Raw genomic sequence first — 25,552 nt, 5'->3', positions numbered from 1 at the left:
AGTTCTTCAGTAGAGCATTAAGCTGTTTGTTAGAAACCATTTTCTCTTTAATTGTATTGATTATATTCTGCCTTTTTTATTTTTTCACCAAGAGCCACAGTTTTGGCTAAAAATCTTTTTTAACATTACACTTAGAAAGCAAAATTCACCAACAATATGTCTTGGATGGCTTTAGAGCCAATTGACAGCAATTTTTTTTGCTTGATTTATGGCCACAACTGAACCATAAATGTCCATGATGAGTAAAAATTATAATAATGAATACTGGAAATCAACAGTGTTATTAAAATTATGATAAAATAGATGTTATTGGACTTTAGGTCAGCATTTTTTACTTGGCATCGGTAACAGACTTTTTTATGGAAGCATTCACAGCTAGTTTCACAATATGTTTTGTAAGCTTGATTTGAATGTAGAAGGGCATCTCTCTGAAACGCCTGCAGGATCATGATCTGTTCACAGAATACAAATAAGGTAAAAATGATTCCAGACTGTTGTAAACACTAAACAAAATGAAAAATGTCATACTTATTTTTTAGGTATAACAGTAACAGAAGCACAAAACACAATATAATCTCTTACACTGCAAAAATGCTGTTTTATCTAGAGTTTTGTCTTGTTTTTAGGTCATATATTTAAAAAAAAAAAGTTAAATCAAAAAGCATTTTCTAGAACAGGGGTGGGCAAACTCGGTCCTGGAGGGCCGGTGTCCTGCATAGTTTAGCTTCAACTCTAATCAAACACACCTGAACATGCTAATCAGTGTCTCCAAGATCACTAATTATCTATAAGCAGGTGTGTTTGATCAGAGCTGGAGCTAAACTGCAGGACACCGGCCCTCCAGGACCGAGTTTGCGCACCCCTGTTCTAGAAGTAAAAATACAGTATTTCTGAAATAACAAGTCAGAATTATTTTACTTATCCCATTGGCAGATTATTTAAATTGTTTCAAGGAGAAAATTCGACTTATTTCTGAACACAAAACTATATATTTTTTACTGGTCTAGAAAATGTTTTTTGATTTAACATTTTTTAGATATTTGGACTAGAAACGAGACAAAAACTAATTAAGAAAAGCTTCTCTTTTTTTGCAGTGTAGAGATGTTTATTTTATAGTGAATAAATGTCAATCCATTGCCAGCTGCAGTTACCAATTCAGATTCATCATAATATAATAACTGGCCAATAATTTATTATTATTTTTAAAACATGATTATAATTGAGCATTTAAAATACCTGTAATATGAGGCTGTCAGAGAACATGGCTCATGTTTAAAAATAAAAAATGTATCTTTAATTGGCAGACATTGCATTGTGTTGTCAATAGAAACTACACATTTCCATCATAATATTGTATGTAGTATTACTTTACAGGCTCAAAGCACTAAATCAGATGGTGTACAGCATAAGAACAGTGAGGGAAAGAATAATGTTGGTTCATAAACAGGAAGTGAAAGTTAATCAGGGTTGAAGTGCACGTAAAGTAGGTCATTCTGCTCCGTCGAGCGCAAATAATAATATGATCCTACTTAGCAGCATTCTCTAGTACAATATATGCTGTGTATAAGTTAATCATGACAACATTAAGTATGCTTAAAAATGCATTTAGGAGCAGGAAAGGTAAGTCTTTGACTGCTAATCTTAGCCTAACTTCGCTGTTATGTTTTGTAAGTCACTAACTCAGCATTGTGACAATTTTAAACTGAAATACAGACAATGTTCAATATTGGTTACACTTTTCTGTGGTTTCGTTTTGACATTCTGCTGACAATAAAGTAAGTAACTTTGCAAACACATTTCAGCTAACTCGACATACTTGCAAAGCTACATATGGTGAATGTCTGACGGAGGCACTATCAACATCAAGCAAATATTATGCGTACAATCTAATGACTAATGATTGTTGCAAAGTTACATGTGGTCAGAATGTCTAACCGCAGTCAAGTGAGCCGCCACATGAGAACAACCGGTCAAGCTAGCCGCCTCATGTATTTTAATGCACTTCTGTTTGTGCAATTACGGTACAGAAGCTAGCGCTGCCAAAACCCTCACAAAGAGATATTTCAGCTGTTATTGGCTAAATGTGTCTGGTAAAAAGAAAAAAAAAATGCATTAATTAAAATCAAAAATGTACTTTTTAAAATAAATATGAAAATATAGAACATTGAATATTTTATTGCAGAGTTTTGGAGTTTTGCAAAAGTCTGCCAAAATAATTTAACACTGATCGAATTCATACTTTTTTCACTGATATTAATAATTTCTTTATGAGTTGACATGACATTTATGCTAATTTACAAGGCAAAAAAATGACCGCTGCGGCAACCCCGGATTAATAAAGGGACTAAGCCTAAAAGAAAATGAATGAAGAATATGAAATTAGGTGTGTTGTCATGTATTTTAAAATACTTTATATAAAATGTTTATCATAAAACCGTCTGAAACTTGAAATGGACAGAATCTTATTTTTAATAGAGTATTTAATAAAAACATCATGTTAATGCCAAAGCATGAAAAGCCATAAGAAAAAAGTTATGTTATGATCAGTGAAGGTCATTCTGAAGAATAAATTGTTGAACAATTCTACTTTTGCATACTTTATCTTTATTTTTCTGCAAAATTGAGCTGTAAATCCCAATGAACTTTGGCATAGATAGAGCCAAGGTCATCCTGAATTAAAAGTTATTGAAAACTGCATGTCAACTCTAAAAGCATTTTATCGTTCAGGTAGAAAAGCATGAGATGATCAGTGATGTAATGTACTTTTGAAAACTTTGCCTTTATTTTTTTGCCAAATTCAGCTGTAAATCCAAATGAAAGTTGGCATGGAAAGAGTCAAGGTCATCCTGAATTAGAGTCCATTAAACATTTCATGTCAACTCTGAAGGAATTTTAGTTATAGCAGTAGAAAAAGCAAGAAAGGATCAGTTACGTAATGTACTACTCCATACTTTATCTTAATTTTTCTGCAAAATTCAGCTGTAAATGTCAATGAAATTTCCCATGGAAAGAGTCAAGGTCATCCTGAATTAGAATTTATTGAAAATGTCTTGTCAACTCTGAAGAAACTTTATTAGTGCATGTAGAAAAAGCAGGAAATGATCAGTAATGTATTCTTGCAGACTTTGCCTTTATTTTCCTGCCATATTCAGCTGTACATGCCAATCACCTTTGACATGGAAATTGAATCAAGTTCATCCTGAAATAGAATTAATTGAATATTTCATGCCAATTATGGCAGAATTCTCATCAATAGCAGTAGAAAAAACAGATGTGTTTTTGCAGACTTCATTTTTTGCCTTGTAAATTAGCATAAATGTCATGTCAACTCTAAAAAGAAATTATTAATATCAGTGAAAAAAGCATGAATTCGATCAGTGTTAAATTATTTTGGCAGACTTTTGCAAAACTCCAAAACTCTGCAATAAAATATTCAATGTTCTATATTTTCATATTTATTTTAAAAAGTACATTTTTGATTTTAATTAATGCATTTTTTTTTTTTACCAGACACATTTAGCCAAAAACCGCTGAAATATATGTCTTTGTGAGGGTTTTGGCTGCGCTAGATTCTGTACCGTAATTCCACAAACAGACGTGCATTAAAATACATGAGGCGGCTAGCTTGACCGTTTGTTTTTATGTGGCGGCTCACTTGACTGCGGTAATGTCTAAAGCGGACCATTAAAACAAAAATTTTCCAAAGTGATTTGAACTCTTATGCTGTGCACAGTCTGATAAAGCATATATTTTGCGGGGGATGTGATTTTATGTCACAATCTAGTGTCTTTTCAAAATGTAAACAAAACTCAGCACATAACAAATGACAATAAGTGTAATGACATTAAGTGCAACTCACTTCCACAGACTTCACCAAATCCCGCAAAACGCTACGCAAATTCACATTAATAGTGAATAAATGTATATGTAGGTTTGGTAATACAAAGATTTTATTTTTTGTTAAGAAATTGCTAAACAAATTAAGTGTCATATAATCATAATGAATTTATTTATTTTGGATTAAATATGTCTTTCAAAACAATAATAAAACAACTTTGATTTGCTTCTCTGAAACTATAATTCAGATCATTAAAAATGAAAATATGGATAAGCCTATAATTTGCCATATCTTTTGAATGTTACAATATGTGGTCTTTCCATCAGAGATAATTAAAGGTAAGGTTTTCAATGATGCTGTATGCTGAAACCGAATTACCCATCTCTCTTTTTTTAGAGACTGTAGCAAGAAAATTGCTGTGATAAAAAACAAACAAACTTTAAAATAACACAAACCTTCAATAAGTTCAAGTAAAAAGTTTAAGTAAAGAGGCGTCTAGTCAGACTGTTTTTCCACTGAGTTAAATGTTTGATGGATTAAATATGAAGGGTTCAGATGCAAAAAAAACTCTAAGTATCATCTAAAATTTTCTTCTAAAATTAGCATTTTTCTCAGGCTCCCATGTCTTGATTCAGTCATTTCAATTTTATGGCAATTAATAAGTTATTTTCATTGCTTTTAACATGAAATAACTGAAAACAAACAAAAGAGGCTAAGAAAAATGCTCATTGTAGAAAAGAAATTCCAGATGGCACTTTTTGCTTCTGAACTCTTTATGTTTAATGTCTTTTTATTCCTTTTAATATAAAAAACACTTTAGTTTATCACTAAAGAGCATTCAGAATACTTTGGAACGTATAGTGGCTAATGTTGTTTGCATTAGTCATTTAAAGTCTATGTGTTTGTAACATTAAATATTTACATAATTAATAATAACCTCATCAACGTCAGTATTTATGTGTTACATGATGCTATACAAACTTGTTTTTCTGCACTGGAGGAAAAATTACCAACTGATGTGAACCATTAAGCTTATGAACTCATGCATGTGAATAAGCTAAATAAATACATACATAAAGTTGAAGTCAGAATTATTAGAACCCCATTGATTTTTTTTCTTTCTTTTTTAAATATTTCCTAAATTATGTTAACAGAGCAAGGACATTTTCACAGTATGTCTGATAATATTTTTTCTTCTGGAGAAAGTCTTATTTGTTTTGTTTTGACTAGAATAAAAGCAGTTTTTAAGTTATTAAAAACTTTTTTAAGGTCAAAATTATTAGCCCCTTTAAGCTGTATTTTTTTTTTGATAATCCACAGAATAAACCATCGTTGAACAACAACTTGCCTAATTACCCTAACCTGCCCAGTTAACCTAGTTAAGCCTTTAAATGTCACTTTAAGCTGTTTAGAAGTGTCTTGAAAAATATCTAGTCAAATATTATTTACTGTCATCATGGCAAAGATTAAATAAATCAGGTATTAGAAATGAGTTATTAAAACTATTATGTTTAGAAATGTGTTGAAAAAAAACCTTCTCTCCCTTAAACAGAAATTGGGGAAAAAAATAAACAGGGGGGCTAATAATTCTGACTTCAACTGCACATGGAAACTTGTACATACATATATACATGAATAAGCAAATTGTTCATGCTCTCTTTAGTTGATATTTATTTATACACCACCCTCCCCTTCAGTGCTGTGTCATGTAATGCTATGATGTAACAAAGCTGGCAGAAGATCTGCCTTACGTAAAGTGAGCTTGTCTCCTCCCCTCTGTGTGCACAGTTTTTATTGCTCTTCACAGTTTGTAATATATTCTTCTTCATCCTCTGTTCTCATCAAGGGTGCAGCGTCGCATCTCTCTACAGGATGTCCCGCTTTAAGTCTCAATCAATTGGTAAGAATCCAAGCACAAATGCCTGTATGAAAGCAGCTGCTACTGTATTCATAGTAGAGAGTGTGATGTGCATTGAGTCCAGTGGCTTTTGAGTGTTACTTTTAAATCTGCTTGCATTTACAGCTTAAAGATCAATTACAGAATTTAATTTTGAACTGTACATTTCTCAGAACTCTGACTAGAGTCCATGCTTCATTATTTATGCATCTGTGTATCGCAGTACATGTGAGTGTATAAAGTTGAGAGGGACCATTTTATAGAGGTAATGCTTCTCATTGTTATATCGCTGACTCTATTGTAACTCAGTCTTTTGTTGGCTTTAATCCTTTATTTTGTTTCTTTTTGCTGACCTAAACAGTGAAGGCCAGAGCAGTTGACTGCAAATTTGCTACTTACACAGTTATTTAAAAGACCCCTATAATGATATTTTAATTCTGTTTTTGAGGTTTTTCCTTATACTTTGCAGCATCAGCTCTTTTCTCACAATGTATGAAAATTGGTCTTTCTATACCCCTTGTTTTTGAGAGACTACCCATTCTGATTGGTCAGTTTCCTCATCTGTTGTGATTGCTTTTAAGCTTACAAAATGCATCCACAATGAAATGTCCAATACCATATGTAAGATTCTGCTTTGTCAAAAAAATACATTTAACAAATGTTGTTACATACTATTACCTTTATGTGCAACAAAAACAACAAACTTGATGTTGTTGTTTAGCAATTTCAAAATGCAACACAGTTTAATATGTTAGTGGAAAAAGTCTATAGTGCAATTCACTGATGTTGTTAGGATATTGCAGGATATTGCCTTGCCTCTAGTTTTCTCATTGTGCTGCATCTTAAAGTAAAAACATCTTATTCCTGCTGTCTCTGTTTTGAATATTAATGACAGAACAAAGATAATGAAATCACTCCCTGCTCTTGACTAAATAGTTATAGCTCAGCAATGATTAACCTTTATTAATTTAAACAGTGAAGATTATATACAGTATGCAGTGTTACTTGATTATATTTTTTAGTTAATATAACTGAAAACTACTGTTGGTACACAGAAACCTGAAAAGCACTTTTTATTTTAGTATCGTTGCTATATTGTGTTCATTTTGTATTGCATTTTGCTTGTGGATTTTTTTTATCAGATAGACAAACCAAACAAACCCTAAAAACGGACCCTAGTTGTTATGCAAAATATATGAACGTGTTTGATATTAGAAAAAGCCTATGGAGATCACTCCTGTTACAAAAGTAACCCTCGTTCCACGAGGGGGGTAACTTCAATGCTATGTGGAAACTTCCACTGTGGGGATTTCGTCAGAATTCAATCATCTGAAAGAATATATAAATGGGCCAATGAAATGCCAATGAGTTGGCAGCGTCAGCATGCACAGCTGGCGCTACTTACAATTAATCTTGGAATATATGTGCCGCACGTGCCAAGCTGCAGCATCCTTTTTTAGCTAAAGAGCCTTTCACGCCCAACAGCCAAGGGGCAATCATTGTGGCGAAGGAACATAGCATTTCCGTTTCCCCCCTCAGAGAACGAGGGTTACCTTAGTAACCGGAGCGTTCTCCTTCGGGAGGGGAACTTCAATGCTATGTGGAAACTTCCACAATGGGGAAATCTGTGGAAAATGCCACAATGATTGAACCTTACCTTGCGCCCGATGAGAGATTATACCAAGCCGAGAGCGTGAGCGCACCTGCATCACCAGAGGAGCAGTCTTCCAACGCGTTCCCTGGCCCTTACTTATCTCACTTCTACAGAAGTTTTTTTTTCGCGAGTCGCAATGCATCTAATTAATTTCTAGGAATTTTAATATGACAGTACATTGGGAAAGTGTGCAGTCCCGATAGGGAGGAGACATGGTGACAGGAAGACATATGGACTAGCCCTGAGAAGGGGGAGTACTCATATGGAAAAGATGTTTAGCGGGAGGGAGGACACGAGCCCGCCTAGGAGGGGGGACTACAACCTGGCTAATTGAGCATATGGGATCGCCAGTGGGGATCGCACATAGCAGGCACCTATACCCAGAACGTGGGCTGACCAGTAGGCATGCCAACAACGCTCCCTCTGCTCATCTTCATCTCGGCTGGAGGGACCGGCTTCACCAGGAGGACAGGAATCTCCTCTCGCAAGACAGGGACGGATACAGAGCTGACCCAGGTGAAATACACACCCGTGAACTTGGAAGGCCGTTTCGTGAATTGAATCGCATAGCGAGTCTGATCGTGCGTATGAGCCACTGCGAAGGGCTGGCCCGCGCTAACCAGGCAGGTAAAGTTCTCGCTAATGGCTTCATCGCTACGATCACTGACTTACCAGCAGTGGGGTGGCGCAGAGTGGGAGGGTTGATCTGAGGAGCGCTGGGGTCCCGTGGAAGAGCAGGAGGCGAGAGACTCATTCTCACCTCGCACACAGGCTCTGGAGGAGGGGCTGGAAGTGTGAGAGAAGGGAGAACGTCTTCCCACACCTCTCGAACCACTGGCGAAGTGCACTGATCCTGCGAGCTGGAAGGCATAGCATCCCAGACTGGCAGTGTTTGGGCTGTCACATCAGGGGAAGGGGAAAAATGCTTTTTCATTGAAATTTTGGTGGCATTGAGAACGGCGTTGGTTGTGGGGCCCGGCCCTCCGCCGGGGAAAGAGCAAATTTCCTCTTCTCCGGATGGCCCATCTCAGGGATCCTTTGCGCTCCATTTACCGGACTTAATGGCACTCTGGGGCGAGGGGGCTATCTGCTTATGAGGTGCTCAATGCTGCTGCTTGGCCGGAGGTGCAGGCAGGGGCGGGGCAGTTCTCGTAGGTGGGTGCCCTCGGCAAGGAGCAGTGGATGTGGATGGTTCGGCAGGAGGAGCGGTCTAACGTTCCCGCCGGTAGATGACATTGCCCATCACATCCGACTGCTCCTTCACCATCGTGAATTCCTGGGTAAACTTACCGACGGTGTCGCCAAACAGGCCAGCCTGCGATATGGGCGAGCCAAAAAAGCGGACTTTGTCGACATCGCACATATCTGCCAGGTTTATCCAGAGGTGGCGCTCCTGGACCACTAATGTGCCCATCGTCCTCCCCAGTGTAAATGCAGCGGACTTAGTGGTCCAAAGAGCATAGACGATTGCGGTGCGGAGCTCATGTAACAAGCCTGGGTCAGAACCACCCTCGTGCAGCCTGGCCGCGGCGCTGGGAGATGAACCATCTCCAGACCCATGGCCCGTGACAGGAAACCACCGCATCCAGAAACGCACGGTCGGAGCAACATCTTGAAAAAGATGCGCTGCACAACCGTGTTGCTCTTTTAGGGAACTTAGCAACAATACATACCACTCAAGAGGACCGGACCCAAAGAACGCCAGGCAAGAGAGAAACCCAGCTCGACCGTCTGCTGCCGCGTAACACGCATTCTGGACCAGGTAGAAACAGCTGGAGAAACCATCATGAACTCTCACAGAAGCTTCGAGAAAGGATCTGAAGCAAAAAGGATGCCTCAGCTTGGCATGTGCGGCGCTTATATACAAGATTAATTGTAAGTAGCGCCAGCTGTGCATGCTGACGCTGCCAACTCATTGGCATTTCATTTGCCCGTTTTTATACTCTTTCTGACGAAATCCCCATTGTGGAAGTTTCCACATACCATTGAAGTTCCCCTCTGGAAGGAGAACTCACAATGCAATGATGTTGTTATGCAGTTTCAATACTTGAGCCTAAGGACACCATGAAATCACAATAATAATTTTTTTAGGTGAAAGTATCAGTATGTTAGTCTTAAGAATATCTCTAAACTAGTTAGCTCCAAAATAGTGGCAAAATTTTCATTAGGAATATATGAACATCTAAAGCTTGCATTGGTTCTTCCACCTAAATTAGGGATGGGCAAACATGGTCCTGGAGGGTCTGGAGTCCTGCAGAGTTTTGCTCCATTACTAATCAAACACATCTGAAATTGCAAATCTGTGTCTTCAAGATCCCCAGATAGGCCGGTGTGTTTGATTAGGGTTAGAGCTGAAATTTGTAGGACACCTGCCCTCCAGGACTGAGTTTACTCATCCCTCACCTAAATGGATAAAACTTTTTTGGTCTCCTCATCAAATCTCCTCATTGGTTCTCATCAAGACTTATGACTAATCAAATGATTGGTATCTGACATGTCTCGCCCCTTGATGCTATTGCTATATGCACTTGAGCTCAACCACTCTCACAAGCAGAGCTGTGATAAAAGCTAAATGTTATTGGTTGTTTTTTATGTGGGAGGAGCTACTCTGTCCTTCCCCGTCCTCATGTTACATTTCAAATTGTGGTTTAATGGTCAGTTGTACAGTACTCTGACAACCGCTGCTGACAAACACATTAATGTACAGATAAATCTTAAATGAAAAGACAAACCTAACAGACAAATTAGATTGATTTTAAGGTTAGTTAATGATAATAATCCTATGGCCAATATGTAATTAACTGAAACTAAACTAAAATGCCAGGACTTTCAGTCTACTACAACTAAAACAACAATTCAGAAGACTAATATGACCAAAACTAAATGGCATTTTAGTCAAAAGACAAAGACTCAAAATTTTCTGTCAAATGCTGCACTATTCAATGGATCTTCATAAAATACTGCACAGATGCATCTTTATCATTATTCATACTGCATACTCTGTGTGAATTTTTGCAGCTGCTGCTCAGAAAACATACTTCACAAAAGTGCAAGGGCTGCCAAACATCACACCACTGGTGAGTTCAGGAGAGGAGACACTTGAGCCCATTGCCACCACGGTTACAGGCACCATCCCAACGTGGATACATGGCAGTCTGCTGCGAAATGGACCGGGAAAGTTTGAGTTTGGGAATCAGTGGTGAGTAAATGAAGATTGTGCTTACAAAAAGATTCATCAGTACAATATGAAGAATAATAAAATACTTGAACCGAAATTATATATACACTCTTAGCGGTTTTTGTAAATGACACAGTACCTTAATATAAACTGTATGACAGTCGTGCAGTATGTACTGTATTTTAAACTTGCATTGTGAAAATTACTGTATATTTTACATATATATTCTGTATACATATAATTCTGTAAATACATATACAGCAAGATAAATAATGTAAATACAGTATTTTTGCTGTAGTTCATTTACAGTACATTACTGTAAATTCAACTGTAAATTGTTTACAGTGTATAATCTCTGTTACAGTGGTTTAATCAGGAATTTGTAATTTGAGACATGCAGTGGTGGAGATGGTCTAAATTTCAATTTGTGGTTGCATGGATCATAATATTAATTAAAAATCATTTAAAGTTATTCAGGCATATTACGGCTCACCTTTGCTCATGTAAATGCTTCCTCAGCTATAACCACTGGTTTGATGGCATGGCCTTGATGCATCGCTTTCAGATCGAAGACGGTCAGGTGACATACAGAAGCCGCTTTTTGCAAAGCGACTCATACAAGAAGAGCAGTGAGAGAAACCGCATCATGGTGTCTGAGTTTGGCACTGTGGCTCTACCTGATCCCTGCAAGAACATATTTCAGCGCTTCCTCTCCAGATTTGAGGTGTTAAGTACGTAAAATACAGATGATGAATTTGGTTTATTTGTTGTGGATCTTGAAGATTCAATCGTTTCCAAAAGCTATTTTAGACATCAATTATAAAAGTGTTTATGAAAGAGTTAAGAGGAATGTGTCTCGAGGGTCTTTCTCAAGAGCAAGACTGGAACGGTCAGTGGAAACATCCAAGTGTCTTAGACAAACAACTGTACGTCTGTTATTACCAGTCCACATTTAAATCAGACACCACAAGCACTCAATTAAGATGAACTGAAGTAACCCTAAAACTGAAGTGTTGAGCTGCAGCTGGCAGGATGTCCTGGACACTGATAGTTATACTGTTGAATATGGGATTTTCTATAAAAAGGATAAAATATTGTGCAACCATTTATAAAATCAATGCCTCAAGAAATGATTAAACAGTCTCGTCGATGGAGAGAAAGTACAGTTGTTATTAAACTGCACTGTAAACCCTAATGTTGTCTTTACTTAAACAATTAAGTAACGTTGACTGAACATAATCCTAAAATTTTGTATTTTGGTCCTATCACTTAAAAATATGAGTTAATTTAACTTATGTACCATGAAACTGCATAAACTTAAGATTTCAAGTGTTTTGAGCTCAAAATCATAATTAATCCTTTGAAAAATAATAGGTCATTTTCACAAATGTAGTCTTGACTGTAAAATTCTAAAATGTGCATACTTTTAAGTGCAAGGTCTTTTTTAAAATCAGAAAACAAATGGCTTCAGGTATAATTACTCATCATAATGTGAATAAATGGCTACAAAATTTGCATATTTACATTTGGTGAACTGAACAATTTAAGTATAGTCTACAAAACCGACAAGTTAATCGAACTTAAATATGCAAGTTTTGGGAGACTCCATTACACAATTAAATTGAGGCAATAAGTTTACTGAATTAATTTAGTTCAGTCAACTTATTAGGGTTTTCAATGTGTCAGTATTGTGTAAGAGTGCCATAATGATGTTTCTGTTTGGATATGTTTGATTACACAACTAAAATCAACATGAAAAAAATAAAGGGCAAATAAAAATTTGCCTGGAAAAATGATTTAATTTAGAGTTAGTGATCCTCAATAAGGGAAGCACCAAAAGGCTTCAGCAAACTTCCAGATGGCCCACTTAAAAGTATTTAAAGTAAAAAAAAAATGTAAATAATTTGACCAAAATTAGTGTATTTATGACACTAATTTCATTCTCTCCAATTCCAGAGCCAACAGATAATGCCAGCGTCAACTTTGTTAAGTACAAGGGAGACTATTATGTCAGCACTGAGACAAACTACATGCACAGAGTGGATCCAGAGACTTTGGAGTCCAAACAGAAGGTATGATGAAAAAATTAGTTTTTTATGTAAAATCTCACCTTAAGGGTTAGTTCACCCAAAAAAATGAAAATAATGTTATTAATTACACCCTCTCATGCCATTCCAATCTCCTGAGACCTTCATTCATCTTCAGAACGCAAATTAAGACTTTAGATGAAAATGGGTTGTTCATCTGTCTCAGGATGTTCAAATTCCGGAAAAGGTACACCATATGAAAATAACTGTAAAACAAATATCTAAAAAAAAGTCATTTTTACAGGGTTTTTTGGTGTTCTCAGAGCTTCATATGATCACAGTCGCACGACAGAAGTCACATGGAATGTTTTTACAATGTTTTTGGTTCCTTTTCCGGACTTTAATGGTTTTGAATCATTGTTATCTATGGAGGATGAGAAAGCTGTCTGATTTCACACAAAAAAATCATAATTTGTGTTCCAAAGAAGAACATTTGTATTAATGGAACAACATAAGGATGAGTAATTCATAACAGACATATCAGAATTTTTTGGTGAGCTAAAGCCCCGGTCAGATCACACGATTTTTATTGTTGGGTACAAAAGTCACTATGTCAGATAATGTGATTTTGTCTTGACAAAATCTTGACCTGTGGTGGGTAACAAATGTGCCAGACTACACATTCCTTCATGATCAATCATCCCGTCATGTCTACAATGAGCGATATTAATAGGATCAAATGTATATTTCCTTTTTAATATTAAGATATTTTCATTTAAATCTAAAGGTATATTTTCCAGCTATTGGCTGGAGTGAGACGGAGATTGCAAAAATGAAAGCACATAAGCACCAAGGAAAAATATCTTTTACTCCCCCTTATGTTGATCCAAGCCTGTGAGACTTTCCTTTTTTTCTCTGGAGCACAAATTAAGTTATTTGTTAAGAAATATGAGTGCTTTCTGTCCTTACGATGACCACCTTGGCAAATACCACTCTTAAGGCACAAGGTAAAGATAACATTGAAGAAGTCCTTGGCAATACCTGCATACTGATTATCTTTTCATCTGTTTGTAAACGACAGCAATTCTAGGACAGTTTAAAGACAACACACACACACACACACACACACACACGTTGCATCTTGAATGTGCAGGAAAAAACTCCTATTAAAATCTTTAAAATGTCATATGACATTTAAGGTTAAACCAATGGAGTCCTACGTCAGTGATGTTTTTAGCCTTGAAAGTGGAAGTTGCTTTGGCTTTCAACTAGGGCTGCACAATATATCGTTTCAGCATCGATATCGTGATCATTCGCAAGTCACATCGCAGCATATATGCAATGTTTAGTTTGTATTTCCACATGAGCGTAGAAAAAAAGTTAGTGGTGGCCATAGCAAAGATAAACGGCAGTGGATAGTGAGCTCACAAACGCATTTAAGTTCGTAAACAAAGCGGCATGCACCTCGTTTTCAACATGGCTTTAGACGCCATTTTAGTGCCATTTTATTTGCACTTAAGTTACTTACACTTGTGAAATGGAGGAAGGAACTGATCCATGAATTGAGTACTGTAAATTTCCTGTCAAGCTCTGACAGTCCCATACGTCAATAGTTTTTCTGATCCTTCCTTTAACAAACAGCCGACGAATCCCCCGTTGTAAGACTGTAGATTTGTGAAGCACTGGTCAGAAAAATGACAGGAACACAGCAGAGGGATGGGGCTATAATGCTGAGTTATTTTATTTTTGCCAAAGTAAACTTTAATTACTGACTCTTCACAGCCTCATCTTTGGGTGGGGAAAATAACACTAACTTTCCCTCACACTTCAGAGCACAGCGTCTTCACGACATGATTCAACCAGGATCTGCTACAGTGTTTGTCTTCCTCTTTTTCTTTCTACAGTGTTTGTTGGCGGGCCGAGGGTTTAAATTTTCCCGGGTCTGACCGCGCAACAAATGGGCGGCGCTTGAGTTCCGTATAGACGTCACACCAACACGGCTAAAGGCTCGTTACAGGGGCACTTTGTTCGAAACACTATGAGTCGACACTTTTGTAGATGAATCAATAGTTTTAAACAAGGTGCACTTTCAGATTTAAGCCTTAGCTGGATATTTCACTTTACTTAGAGTTGTTACACACTGCATGGAAGGCCATTTTCAAAAACCCACAATAGGGGCTCTAATTCATCAATCTCTGAATAAACGCGTGCATGAAAATACTCACAACATATGTAAATACAGAAATGCACTGCAAATAGGACAGGGACCCCAAATATTTAATAGATTGTTTATTAGATTTTATAGAGATGCACTCCCACTGCAGAATCATCCCAATCAATCTAACATTATAAATTCTTATCGCAATATATATTGCAAAATAAAAAATATCGCAATGTTAATTTTTCCAATATTGTGCAGCCCTACTTTCAACTGACAGACTGAAATTTCTCAGATTTTATAACAATGATCTAAATATGTGCTCCAAAAGGAACAAAAAGGAAGTCTAAAAAGTTTAAAACAACGCAGGGTGTAATGAGTGACAATATTTTCATGTTTTTAGAGAACTGTTGCTTTAAGAAGGATGATTATTTGTAGGTAGACTGGAGCAATTTTGTGGCAGTGAACGGTGCCACTGCTCATCCACACTTTGATCCAGACGGCACAGCTTACAACATGGGCAACTCCTACAGAAACAAAGGTTAAATTCCTGTCTTTCTCTATTGCACTAAGCAAATTAAGAGCAGCATTAAAAGTCATGTTCATGCTGGGAAATGTTTTCTAGGTGCTTTGTACAACATCATCAGAGTCCCTCCAGAAAGAGACGACCCCAAGGATACGCTAGAGGGAGCCAAAATATTATGCTCCATCGCTCCCTGTGACAAATCCAAACCCTCCTATTACCACAGCTTTGGTGAGTGAATTTGAAAATCTGTCCCATTTATTATCTCCACCTCAACAAGACATGAAGAATGACTGTCATGAAATTTACAGTTTTCGGTATGTAATAAAGCCATGCTTCATTTAACTGTAAGGCACTCTGAATTATATAATCATATAGTCTTAATAGAGTGATCTTATGAATGTATAACACTGAAAGTCCTTCATTTTATTTCCCTGAACATTTCAGGCATGTCAGAGAACTATGTAGTGTTCATCGAGCAGCCTATTATAATGGATCTGTTTAAGATAATAACCGGCAGACTATGGGGCAAGTCAATAAATCGGGGTATTTACTGGGACCCCAAGCAGGAAACCATTTTTCACCTTATCGACAAACAAACTGGAAAGGTGAGACAATAATTTAAGATATTTACAATAGTGTTTCTCAGAGGCATTGAGAACAATGAGGAGCAGATGGACTGTCTGTGATCTCTCTTTTGAGTTTATTCATACAGTGTAGAGTGTATTTGTGCATTGATTGGGCTTTATGTTTCATTGAGAGCTGTGGAGCATAAAGACATCATTTGATTGCATTTGTAATGAAAATAAGATGGTGTAGCACTTAATATAGTAATTAATGAATTATGCATAATAACATGTAACAATCCCCAATCCTAACTCACATTCTGTAGTATAGTAAGTACAGTGCTCAGCATATATAAGTGCCCCCGTCAGCAAATCTCTCATTTCAATTAATATTTTATATAGGATGTTTTACAATATTATATTTGGGCATATACTTTAGTTTAGTCAGTACCGGAGCCAAATCTGGAGCTAATCTAACAAAATAACTGCAATAATGGTTCAAAAATTAGTAACCCAAATGTATATGTTAGGGAAAAATTAAATAATATTTTCAAAAATAGTAAAATTCAAGAGAAACAAACATAAATATTTAGTTGAAATGTTGTATGTTGTAATTTTTTTTGCAATATTTTAATAATTATATTAAATATTACATAATTTAATTGTATCATCTTTCCATTTCTAAATATGTTATATGACTAAAATATTATTTTAATAAATATATCTGTTCAATAATAGTTTTGTTTTGTTCAAATTCACCAATATATGAAGACTTTAGATGCAAAATCTTTCTCTAAAATTAGCATTTTTATCAGGCTCCTGTGTGTATGTTCATTAATACCAATTTTATGGCAAAGAATAAGTCATTTTCCTGGTCTTTAAAGTGAAATATCTCAACATAAACAAAGGAGGCTGAGAAAAAGTTTCATTTTTGACAGAAATATCAGACGGCACTTTATATATGAACTCTCCATATCTAACCCATATTCACTGAGAAATGGCTAAAAACATTCATTTTCAAAATGGGGTGTACTTGATTATGCTGAGCACTGTACATATAATTATTTAATATTACTCATTAGTTACATAAATTATACTGTAACTGCTTCACCTTATTATAAAGTGTAACCTAATTGACTGCTCTGCCTGTCTTTCTGTGCAGGAAATGCCAGTAAAGTACTACACCAAGGCCTTGTCCACCTTCCATCAAATCAATGCGTTTGAGCAGGATGGTTTCCTCATGTTAGACATGTGCTGCTCCGATGACGGACAGGCCATAAACAACTTCCTGATCCAGAACATGCGCCAGTCAGGAGAGGGTCTGGATGAGGTGATTCCACTCTGTCTAACTTAATATTACTGTATAACAGCAGCTGCCATGTATATTAATAATATAATTATTATAACATTCTTTTCAAATTTTCTGTGTGTATATTTTTCTCTCTCAGATATATAACACAATGAGTCGGCCACTGCCCCGTCGTTTTGTGCTGCCGCTCCACATCAGCAGTGAAACACCTCTGGAACAGAATCTTAACACTCGTCCTGACAGCACCGCCACCGCCGTCTGCCGCACTAAAACTCAGGTGTCCTCTTTGACTAAGTTATACATGCAGTACATTGTATCATATCATATATTTTTATTTAATGGCACGTCAGCAACAATGCTAAAAACATTTAATAAAAAAATATACAATTATAAACCACAAACAAATAAATACATCAATTAGACAAGCTTTTGTTAAGATAAAAATTCATTAGCACTGTTGCCTCACAGCAATAAAGGTTTGAGTCCCGACTGGGTGAGTTGGCATTTCTGTGTGGAGTTTGCATGTTCTGCCTGTGTTGGCTTGGGTTTCCTCTGGGTGCTCTGGTTTCCCCCAGTCCAAAGACATGCGCTATAGGTGAATTGAATAAACTAAATTGGTCGTAGTGTGCTGTATGTTTGTGAGTGAGTGCAAGAGTGTATGGGTGTTTCCCAGTACTGGGTTGCAGCTGGAAGGGCATCTGCTGTCTAAAACATATGCTGGATAGGTTGGCGGTTTATTCTGCTGTGGCGAGCCCTGATGAATAAAGGGACTAAGATGAATGAAGATAAAAAAATTCTACAAAAATTCTAAGACATTAAAACCAGGACAGTCTAATAGAATGTGTTTTCATATAGTACATCGATGTCATTGCTTGATTATATTAGCCAGCTCTTCCACTGGGAAATACTGTAGGTTGCAGATTAGAGGTTAAGGGGTCAGTATTTTTTTTTTAATCTTTATTGTTTATATTGTTTGCAAATATCAAATTAACACCATATTAGCACATTCGAAATATTTGTGAAGGACCATATGATACTGAGGACTGGAAAATACTTAGTTTTGCTATTACAAAAATGTATTGGTCACACTTTATTTTGATGGTCCGTTTGTTAAATTTAAGCTACACTGCATCTACATGCCAACTAATTCTCAGTTAGTAGATTGTCAGGTTAGGGTTAATGTAAGTTGACATGTACAAAGCTTCTTATAGTCAGTTAAATGGCTGTTGAAGTAGCAGTATCAACAGATATTAAGCAGACAGTCTCCTAATACTCAAATGGACCATCAAAATAAAGTGTTACCAATGTATTTATTATTAAAATGTTTTATTGCTGTGTCAAATAAATGAGCACAAGTGACATCTTGCAAATCATCAAAAATATCTTTGATCCCAAATTCTGACACCAGCTATTCAGTTTTTAAAAAATTATCTTTATACTTAAAGGCACAATATCTAAGATTTTAAATATCCAAAAACATTAGTATGGTGTTATATACTTTGCTGACTTATGTACATTATCTCTTGTTCAGAAGAATCTTCAAATTCAGAGAAATCAACCATTTTAACTAGTGCTTCATACAGTACTACCATGATAATAAGTTTTGAATAATTTAACTTATGAACATGGTTTCTGCAGGAGTACTGTAGGATGTAATGAAGATGACAACTCCCATGATTACACTCACAGAATCATCAAACTACACTGTTTCTAGCAGCAAAAATACTGTGCCTTTAAAATATGCATCTCAATGAATATGTTTACATGGACACCAATAATCTGACTTTAATACGATTAAAACAGTACACTGATTTAGAGTTTTCTATGTAAACAGAAGTTGAATTAAGACGTGGAGTATACTGATTTTAGTCGCATTATTGAAGTGCAGTACAGACATGTAAACACCGCAATCGAACAATTGCGTGTACCTGTCGTGTAGGATGTTCGCCGCAATTTGCGACAGGATAGTCTATACTCACATGGCTGTTTGACACTATTCTCTGCACCTACCAAGTCAGTGAAGGACCACAGACACCTGCACGTGAAAAGCGGAGGCTGTTTCTCCTATACGGTGTACAGTATCAAATTCCATTAAAACAACACTCTTCCAGCAGTTCATACTCGCATCCAATATCTCATTTGTGATGGGGGCATGCATGAAAAGTTCCTGAATGAAAGTGCCAAACTGCAGTTAAAGTCGACAATTAAAAATGAAGCACCCAAAATTACATGAAACTCCGGAGGAAATGTGAATTGTGCAGTGACGCGATGACATTAATCGGTTTATGTGCTATACTGTAACATGTAAAAGGGGATCATGAAAAGAACGTTTAAAAAGCAACTCATGTTAACACCTTAATCATATTATTGTCTTATTCAGATTAAGGCAAATATTTCCATTACTGATGTCCATGTAACTTTAGTCAATTGGATAATCTTTCTTTCAGGTGTTTTGCACGTTTGAAGATCTCTACGGTGAAGACCTGAAAGACTATGGGGGTTTGGAGTTTCCTCATATTAACTACGCCAAATATAACACCAAACCTTACAGATACTACTATGGTTGTGGCTTCCGTCACCTAGTGGGAGACTCCTTAATAAAGATGGATCTAGAAACCAAAAAGTTAAAGGTGAGTTGAAAAATAAGCCCGAGATTTATCGCAATGACCAAAATGCTCTAAAAACGTTTAACGTGAGTAAAAATTTTCTCAGCACACAATGTTAAAAAGCCCAGGCTCATTGTGAAAACATACCTCTACATACATTTCTGGAGGGTGCCAAATACGTCCCAGGAGCTACGTTTTTTTTGCAGTTTTTGTTTTCGCGAATCCACCAGAGATTGCTGTGTACGCTTTTTGAGATCTCTAATTTTCCTCACGAGTGCCATTCACGCCTGCTCTTCACACGTAAATCTACTAGAGGCCGCTGTCGACTCACTGACCGATCGACTGAATCATCCTCCTCCTTCCCTAAACTCAACCAATAGAGTTTTCAAAACCACAGATTGATCCAGTCATCGTGGTTAACTCCTGGTAAGCACGAAAAGGAACGGTGTTACACCGCCTGTAGCATTTGTTTTATAAACAATGCAGCCATACGTACTTCTAGCTACATAATTCACGATGTCCAGAAATGTACATTGGGCTACGTTTTCAGAATGAGCCTATGTTGACGTTAAAAAGTGTTTGTGTGTTTGCTATTGTACATGAATTGATTTGCAGATCTGGCGCCAGCCTGACCTCTACCCATCAGAGCCGGTCTTCATTCCTTCACCTAATGCTGAGGAAGAGGATGATGGAGTCATTCTGTCTGTCATCATCACACCAGTTAAGGTACGACACAGCCCTACATGGGCTCTTCACCTATTCTATAATGAAAGCAAGCTCTCAGAAGCATATTGAGAATTATTAATGTGTCTTGTGTCTGAGCCCTGTCTTTCTCTTCTCTCTCTCTCTCTCTCTCTCTCTCTCTCTCTCTCTCTCTCTGTAGGATAAGAGTACATTTCTCTTAGTTCTAGATGCCAAAACTTTTGAAGAGCTAGGAAGAGCTGAAGTGCCTGTCAACATTCCTTATGGATTCCACGGCGTTTTCAACTCCAGTGTATGAAGCTCTTGGGATTCACTTCAACAAAACACAAACAAACCACAAGTAGCTCTCCAAAATGCTTAACCTTCAGTACCACTTATCAAGGCACTTACTGAACAATATTTCTATGAAATCAACCTAAAGAGATCCTTATATACTGTATACAGTTAGTTCTCTGTCAGAAACTCACCCATATAAAACCATTGCCAAAAGAAGCTTAGTCCAGAATTTGTGACCTTTGATATCCGCGTCAACATGTAAAGTCAAGTCACGTTTATTTCTATAGCACTTTTTGCCATACAAACTGAATCAATGCAGAGATTAACAAGAAAACTACTGAATGAGCGATCCATAACAGAGTGAGCTTTAAAAAGATTTATTTTATGGTGTCCTTGTTACACATTCCATTTACTCACTGTAGTAATACTTTTTTTCAGAATTACATGCAACTAGACCGAAACATAACCATACAGTAAGTACATGGAGTTAGTCGATATTTCTCAATACTATAATTACACTGTAATGAGGACACTGTTAAACTCTGCAACAAGCAGTTCTACCAAAGACAGCAATTTTGTTGTTCAGCTTGAGTCATCCTCGATACATATGACTTTCTTCTTTCAGACAAACCCTATCAGAGTAGCTTTAAAGGGCACCTATTTTACCCCTTCTTCAAGATTTAAGATAAGTCTTTTGTGTCTCCAGAATGTGTCTGTAAAGTTTCAGCCCAAAACACCCATCAGATTATTATTTATACCTTTCAGAATATTGGAATTTTCTGCTCTGAGCTGTCAGATAAACAGCAATGGGACAGACATGAAGGAAGCAGATCTCACATAACGTTCGTCAGAAATACTGCAGTAAGGTAGTATCCACTGCTGTGTGGATATCCGTTATGTTAATGTACAAAATAAACTTGATTTAAAGTCCACAAACCGCGATTGAGGCATCTTCTTTTATGATTGTAATGACACAGGCTGTTATGATAAAGATGGTAAAATCGCTGTAATTCATCACAAACATGCACTGTTTTAAAAACATTTTAAAAACTGGTAAAACTCATCACATTTGATGATGATTGATGATCACAGAGAGCTGAACAGATCTTTTAATCCCAGTTGCTTTGCGCACGTCTTGTCTTGTTGATATGATTATACGCGTTAGTATGGAGACATGTTAATATGTGGCTGTAGATCACTTCGATGGGCGGGGAAACCGCACTCCTACGTCACATTGCAGTGGGCCTCAAAATGGGAGGGATTTGGATCCTATTTTAACGTCAGGAATAATAATTAAAAAAAAAGAGACTTACTGTCTTTATATCACCCCAATATGACTGTGGACACACTATACCTGCACACAGTTCTGTCCAAACAAAAGATGGTTTTCATCATAGGTGCCCTTTAAATTGTATCCTGGCTCTTCCATGCTGTATAATGGTGTTGGGTAGTGTCTTATGAAGTAGATTGATGTTTTGTAACAAAAATACCTTGAATATTTAAATTATAAACTCAAATCTCAGACTTCTGATAGCTGCCGAATGTGCGTCCTCAACAATTCTTGACTGTTCTCTGACTCGACGTATGATATGATGCAAAATGCATTCATATCGAAAGTTCTGGTCAGAGTAGACAAAGGAGGATAACTAAAGTGTAAAATTAAAAAACGAGATGCTATAATGTCAGAAGATTTCATTTTAAGAGAAGAGCTTCAAATGTTTGCACAGCGGTATTTGATTAAACTGGAGAACCACATCATCATGCTTCATACAGTACGTCGAATCAGACAAGAACTTGTTAAGTACTGGCAATTCAAGAGTTTAGAAATAGTTTTTGTTACAAAAACACATCGATCCACTTCATGAGGCATGCGTTAAGCCCCTGGTGGCCTATGAGTAGGCCCACACGGAATCTGCGCGCACAGAAATCCACAGATTTCCGCAGATTTTTAGCCCATCATTGAGTCTATATATTTACTTGTGTAAATGTGTGTAAATTTATATCTATTCCGTTTTTAAATTAATTTCACTAATTTTATTGTGATATAATAATAGTAATATTAAGATGTTCATATGATTTATTTACAATACAGTTTGTAAAGTAATATTTTCTGTCTTTTAGTAGAAATATTATATGAGAGACTTGCTTTGTTTACCAAATAAGTAGATCCAATTGGATTTGCATTGTAAACATTAAATAAAGGTTAAAAATGTATTCTTTTTTTATTTCATATATATTAAGTTAGTTATGATACTCCTAAAATCATTCCGAATAAATCAGCAGATTTTTTTACAAAATTCTCCACAGAATTAGCAAAAAACGTTAGCAGATTCTGTCTGGCCAAATTAGTTTTACTATGCTTTTAGAAGCTTAAAAAAGGGCCACTATTTAAAACTATTATACAGCACTAAAAAGCCAGGATAACTACAGGTAAAACTACTGTGTTTTGAAAGAAGAAAGTCAAATACACTGAGGATGGCTTTTGGGGTGAGTAATTTATGGGTCATTTTTCGGGTATTTCCTCCTAAGTGTTGATTCGGATCAGTTCAGTGTTGAACAGTGTTTTTCAGTTCAACTCCTGAAAATGACGATGGTATAATGCAACTCAATGCTGTTCAAGTTTCGTAGACATCCAGTGATGTGCCTTCATATCAATACATTTCAGACTTTCATACATTTTCATATTTTCAATGCCTTAATGGTGTTCAGCAACTTTAGCCCACCCAGTCACAGTGTGTAAGAAAAGATACTATGATTTCTGAACAGCTGCAGAAGATGCTTTTGTTTGTATTGAACAATAAGAATAATAAGATGGGCTGATCGGCAAACATTATATTGTTTCTGGCGATCGAGTGGATTGTTTTGTAGACCTGTCACAATGTAATGCAGGCTTTGCAAAGAGGCTTTTATTTGAGGAAGATTAAAAAACAGCCTGCTGCATATGAGTCAGAAAGAGGGAAGGAATGGTAATGTGAATAGCTAGAAGTAGAATGTTTTACTAAATTGACTTCAGGGAAAAATGCTTCCTTTTGTCAGCAAGACACATGCAGTTAAAGACAAAATTATTAACCCTCTTCCAAAGTTGCTAACTCCTGTGAATTTTTAAAAATTGTTTTTTTTTTAATCCCAATTGATGTTTAACAGAGCAAGGAATTTTTTATGTTTTCAGCTTTTTGTCTTCCAAGCGTCCTAATTCACCTGTTGAGCATTTAAATTTCACTTAAAGCCAAAAACTAGTATCTTGCAAAATAACTAGTAAAATTTCATGCACTATTATCACAGCAAATACTAAATAAATAACTTACTAGAAATTAGTTATTAAAACTTGTTTAAAAAAAGTGTTGAAATAATCTTTATTAAACAGCATTTGGGAAATATTTGAAAAAGAATTCAAATTTCAAAGGACGGCTAATAATATTGTCTTCAGCTGTATATGATTTCTTTATACATTTTCTGTTTTAAGTTTATTTTTTATACTATATCTTTACACCAGATCATGACACTTTTGCAATGTTTGCAATTGATTTTAGTTGTCCAGTGTAGTATTTTACTAGAGCGTAGTACAATTATAAATTGCATGTTTCAGGAAAGAAAATGTGATGTGAATGCGCATATCTTGGAGATATATGTTTTGCATTAATATGAGTAAATATGGGGTAAATGTTGATGCCTTCTTACTTAAATTAGTAGTCAAGAACCCATTTAAAGAATATACTGTAATTCCTGAGGCAGAACATGATTTGTAAAAAAACCAAAAGTGGTGAAACCCAAAAGTGCCTTAATGAAACTATAAATATTTAAAAATAAATATATTATTTTGATTAAAGCTGCAATGTGTATCTTTTGGCAAACTATTTCTCTCCGTTTATTTGCCAAGCCACACAGTTCCTGGGCAGATCTAAAATAGTTCAAATCTAAATATATGCTTTGTGTTCTTCACAGTGATTGTGGATTAGACAAATTCAGTTTGGAAAAATCATAATTGTGTTCAATTCTGAACAAAAACTGTTTACATTCTGTAGCTTTAAATGACAAAAGATTAACACCATGGTGCATGTGTATCATATTGTATCAGTTTTCTACCTCTTTGTGAAGTAACATTTTAAAGACATTTGTATTATGCACGATTTAACTTTTTGAAGCTATATTACAGTTCTAAATTGCTTATAAATTGTACTTTTTTTAATTGTAACTTGATCATAATTCGTATGATATAAATAAACATTTACACACCATATTTGCATGCTGCCTCCTGCACTGTAATTTAAAACTACAACATCAACAACAAACATTCATAATGTTTCCCAGCAAATTGGGAAAATGTCCAGTAATTTCTTCAGTCGTTTCACATACTGACTTTTAGAAGATAATCTGGCACCCCAGCCCAAAAATGTAGCTACTACAAAGTATTTATTCTGGAAAATGTATATAATAAATTGATCTGGAAAATATTGTATTAGTAGTATATTATTATGACACATTTATGTGCTTATTTATTTGTGTTAAACATTTATCATTCCTTTATCATCCCTTTGTTTTAAGGAATATTTAGGTATAAATTTATTTTCATATTTGTATATATATATATATATATATATATATATATATATATATATACACATATATATATATATATATATATATATATATATATATATATATATATATATATATATATATATATATATATATATATAGTTTCATTTTATTTCGGTGTTATTTTTATAATTGGTAGATTAATTACATTTTAATCAATTGTTTAATTAACTACGTTTTAATGGTAATTACTTTCGCTTTTTTAAACTAACTTGTGTCTGA

At 35.9% G+C, this 25,552-nt stretch overlaps 1 protein-coding gene across 2 annotated transcripts; it reads left to right on the top strand.

Moving 5' to 3' along the window:
* The first annotated feature begins 1,331 nt into the window (after positions 1–1,331).
* bco2a (beta-carotene oxygenase 2a) lies at positions 1,332–24,969 on the top strand. Of its 2 annotated transcripts, XR_008837832.1 has the most exons (14): positions 1,332–1,620; positions 5,685–5,738; positions 10,408–10,588; positions 11,087–11,298; positions 12,524–12,639; positions 15,191–15,293; positions 15,378–15,506; positions 15,723–15,883; positions 17,004–17,171; positions 17,290–17,427; positions 19,598–19,780; positions 20,372–20,482; positions 20,640–21,207; positions 21,360–24,969. XR_008837832.1 is itself a non-coding variant. In XM_056457910.1 (13 exons), the coding sequence occupies exons 1-13, from the start codon at positions 1,575–1,577 to the stop codon at positions 20,754–20,756; spliced, it is 1,719 nt and encodes a 572-aa protein (XP_056313885.1). In that variant the 5' UTR covers positions 1,332–1,574; the 3' UTR covers positions 20,757–24,969. The 2 variants fall into 2 exon arrangements, 1 of the variants encoding a protein (XP_056313885.1); XM_056457910.1 differs by having other exon boundaries at positions 20,640–24,969.
* The last annotated feature ends 583 nt before the right edge of the window (positions 24,970–25,552 follow it).

The sequence above is a fragment of the Danio aesculapii genome, chromosome 5 (genome assembly GCF_903798145.1).
Source record: "Danio aesculapii chromosome 5, fDanAes4.1, whole genome shotgun sequence".
NCBI classification, from domain to species: Eukaryota; Metazoa; Chordata; class Actinopteri; order Cypriniformes; family Danionidae; genus Danio; species Danio aesculapii.
This window is presented reverse-complemented; position numbering and strand designations above follow the sequence as displayed.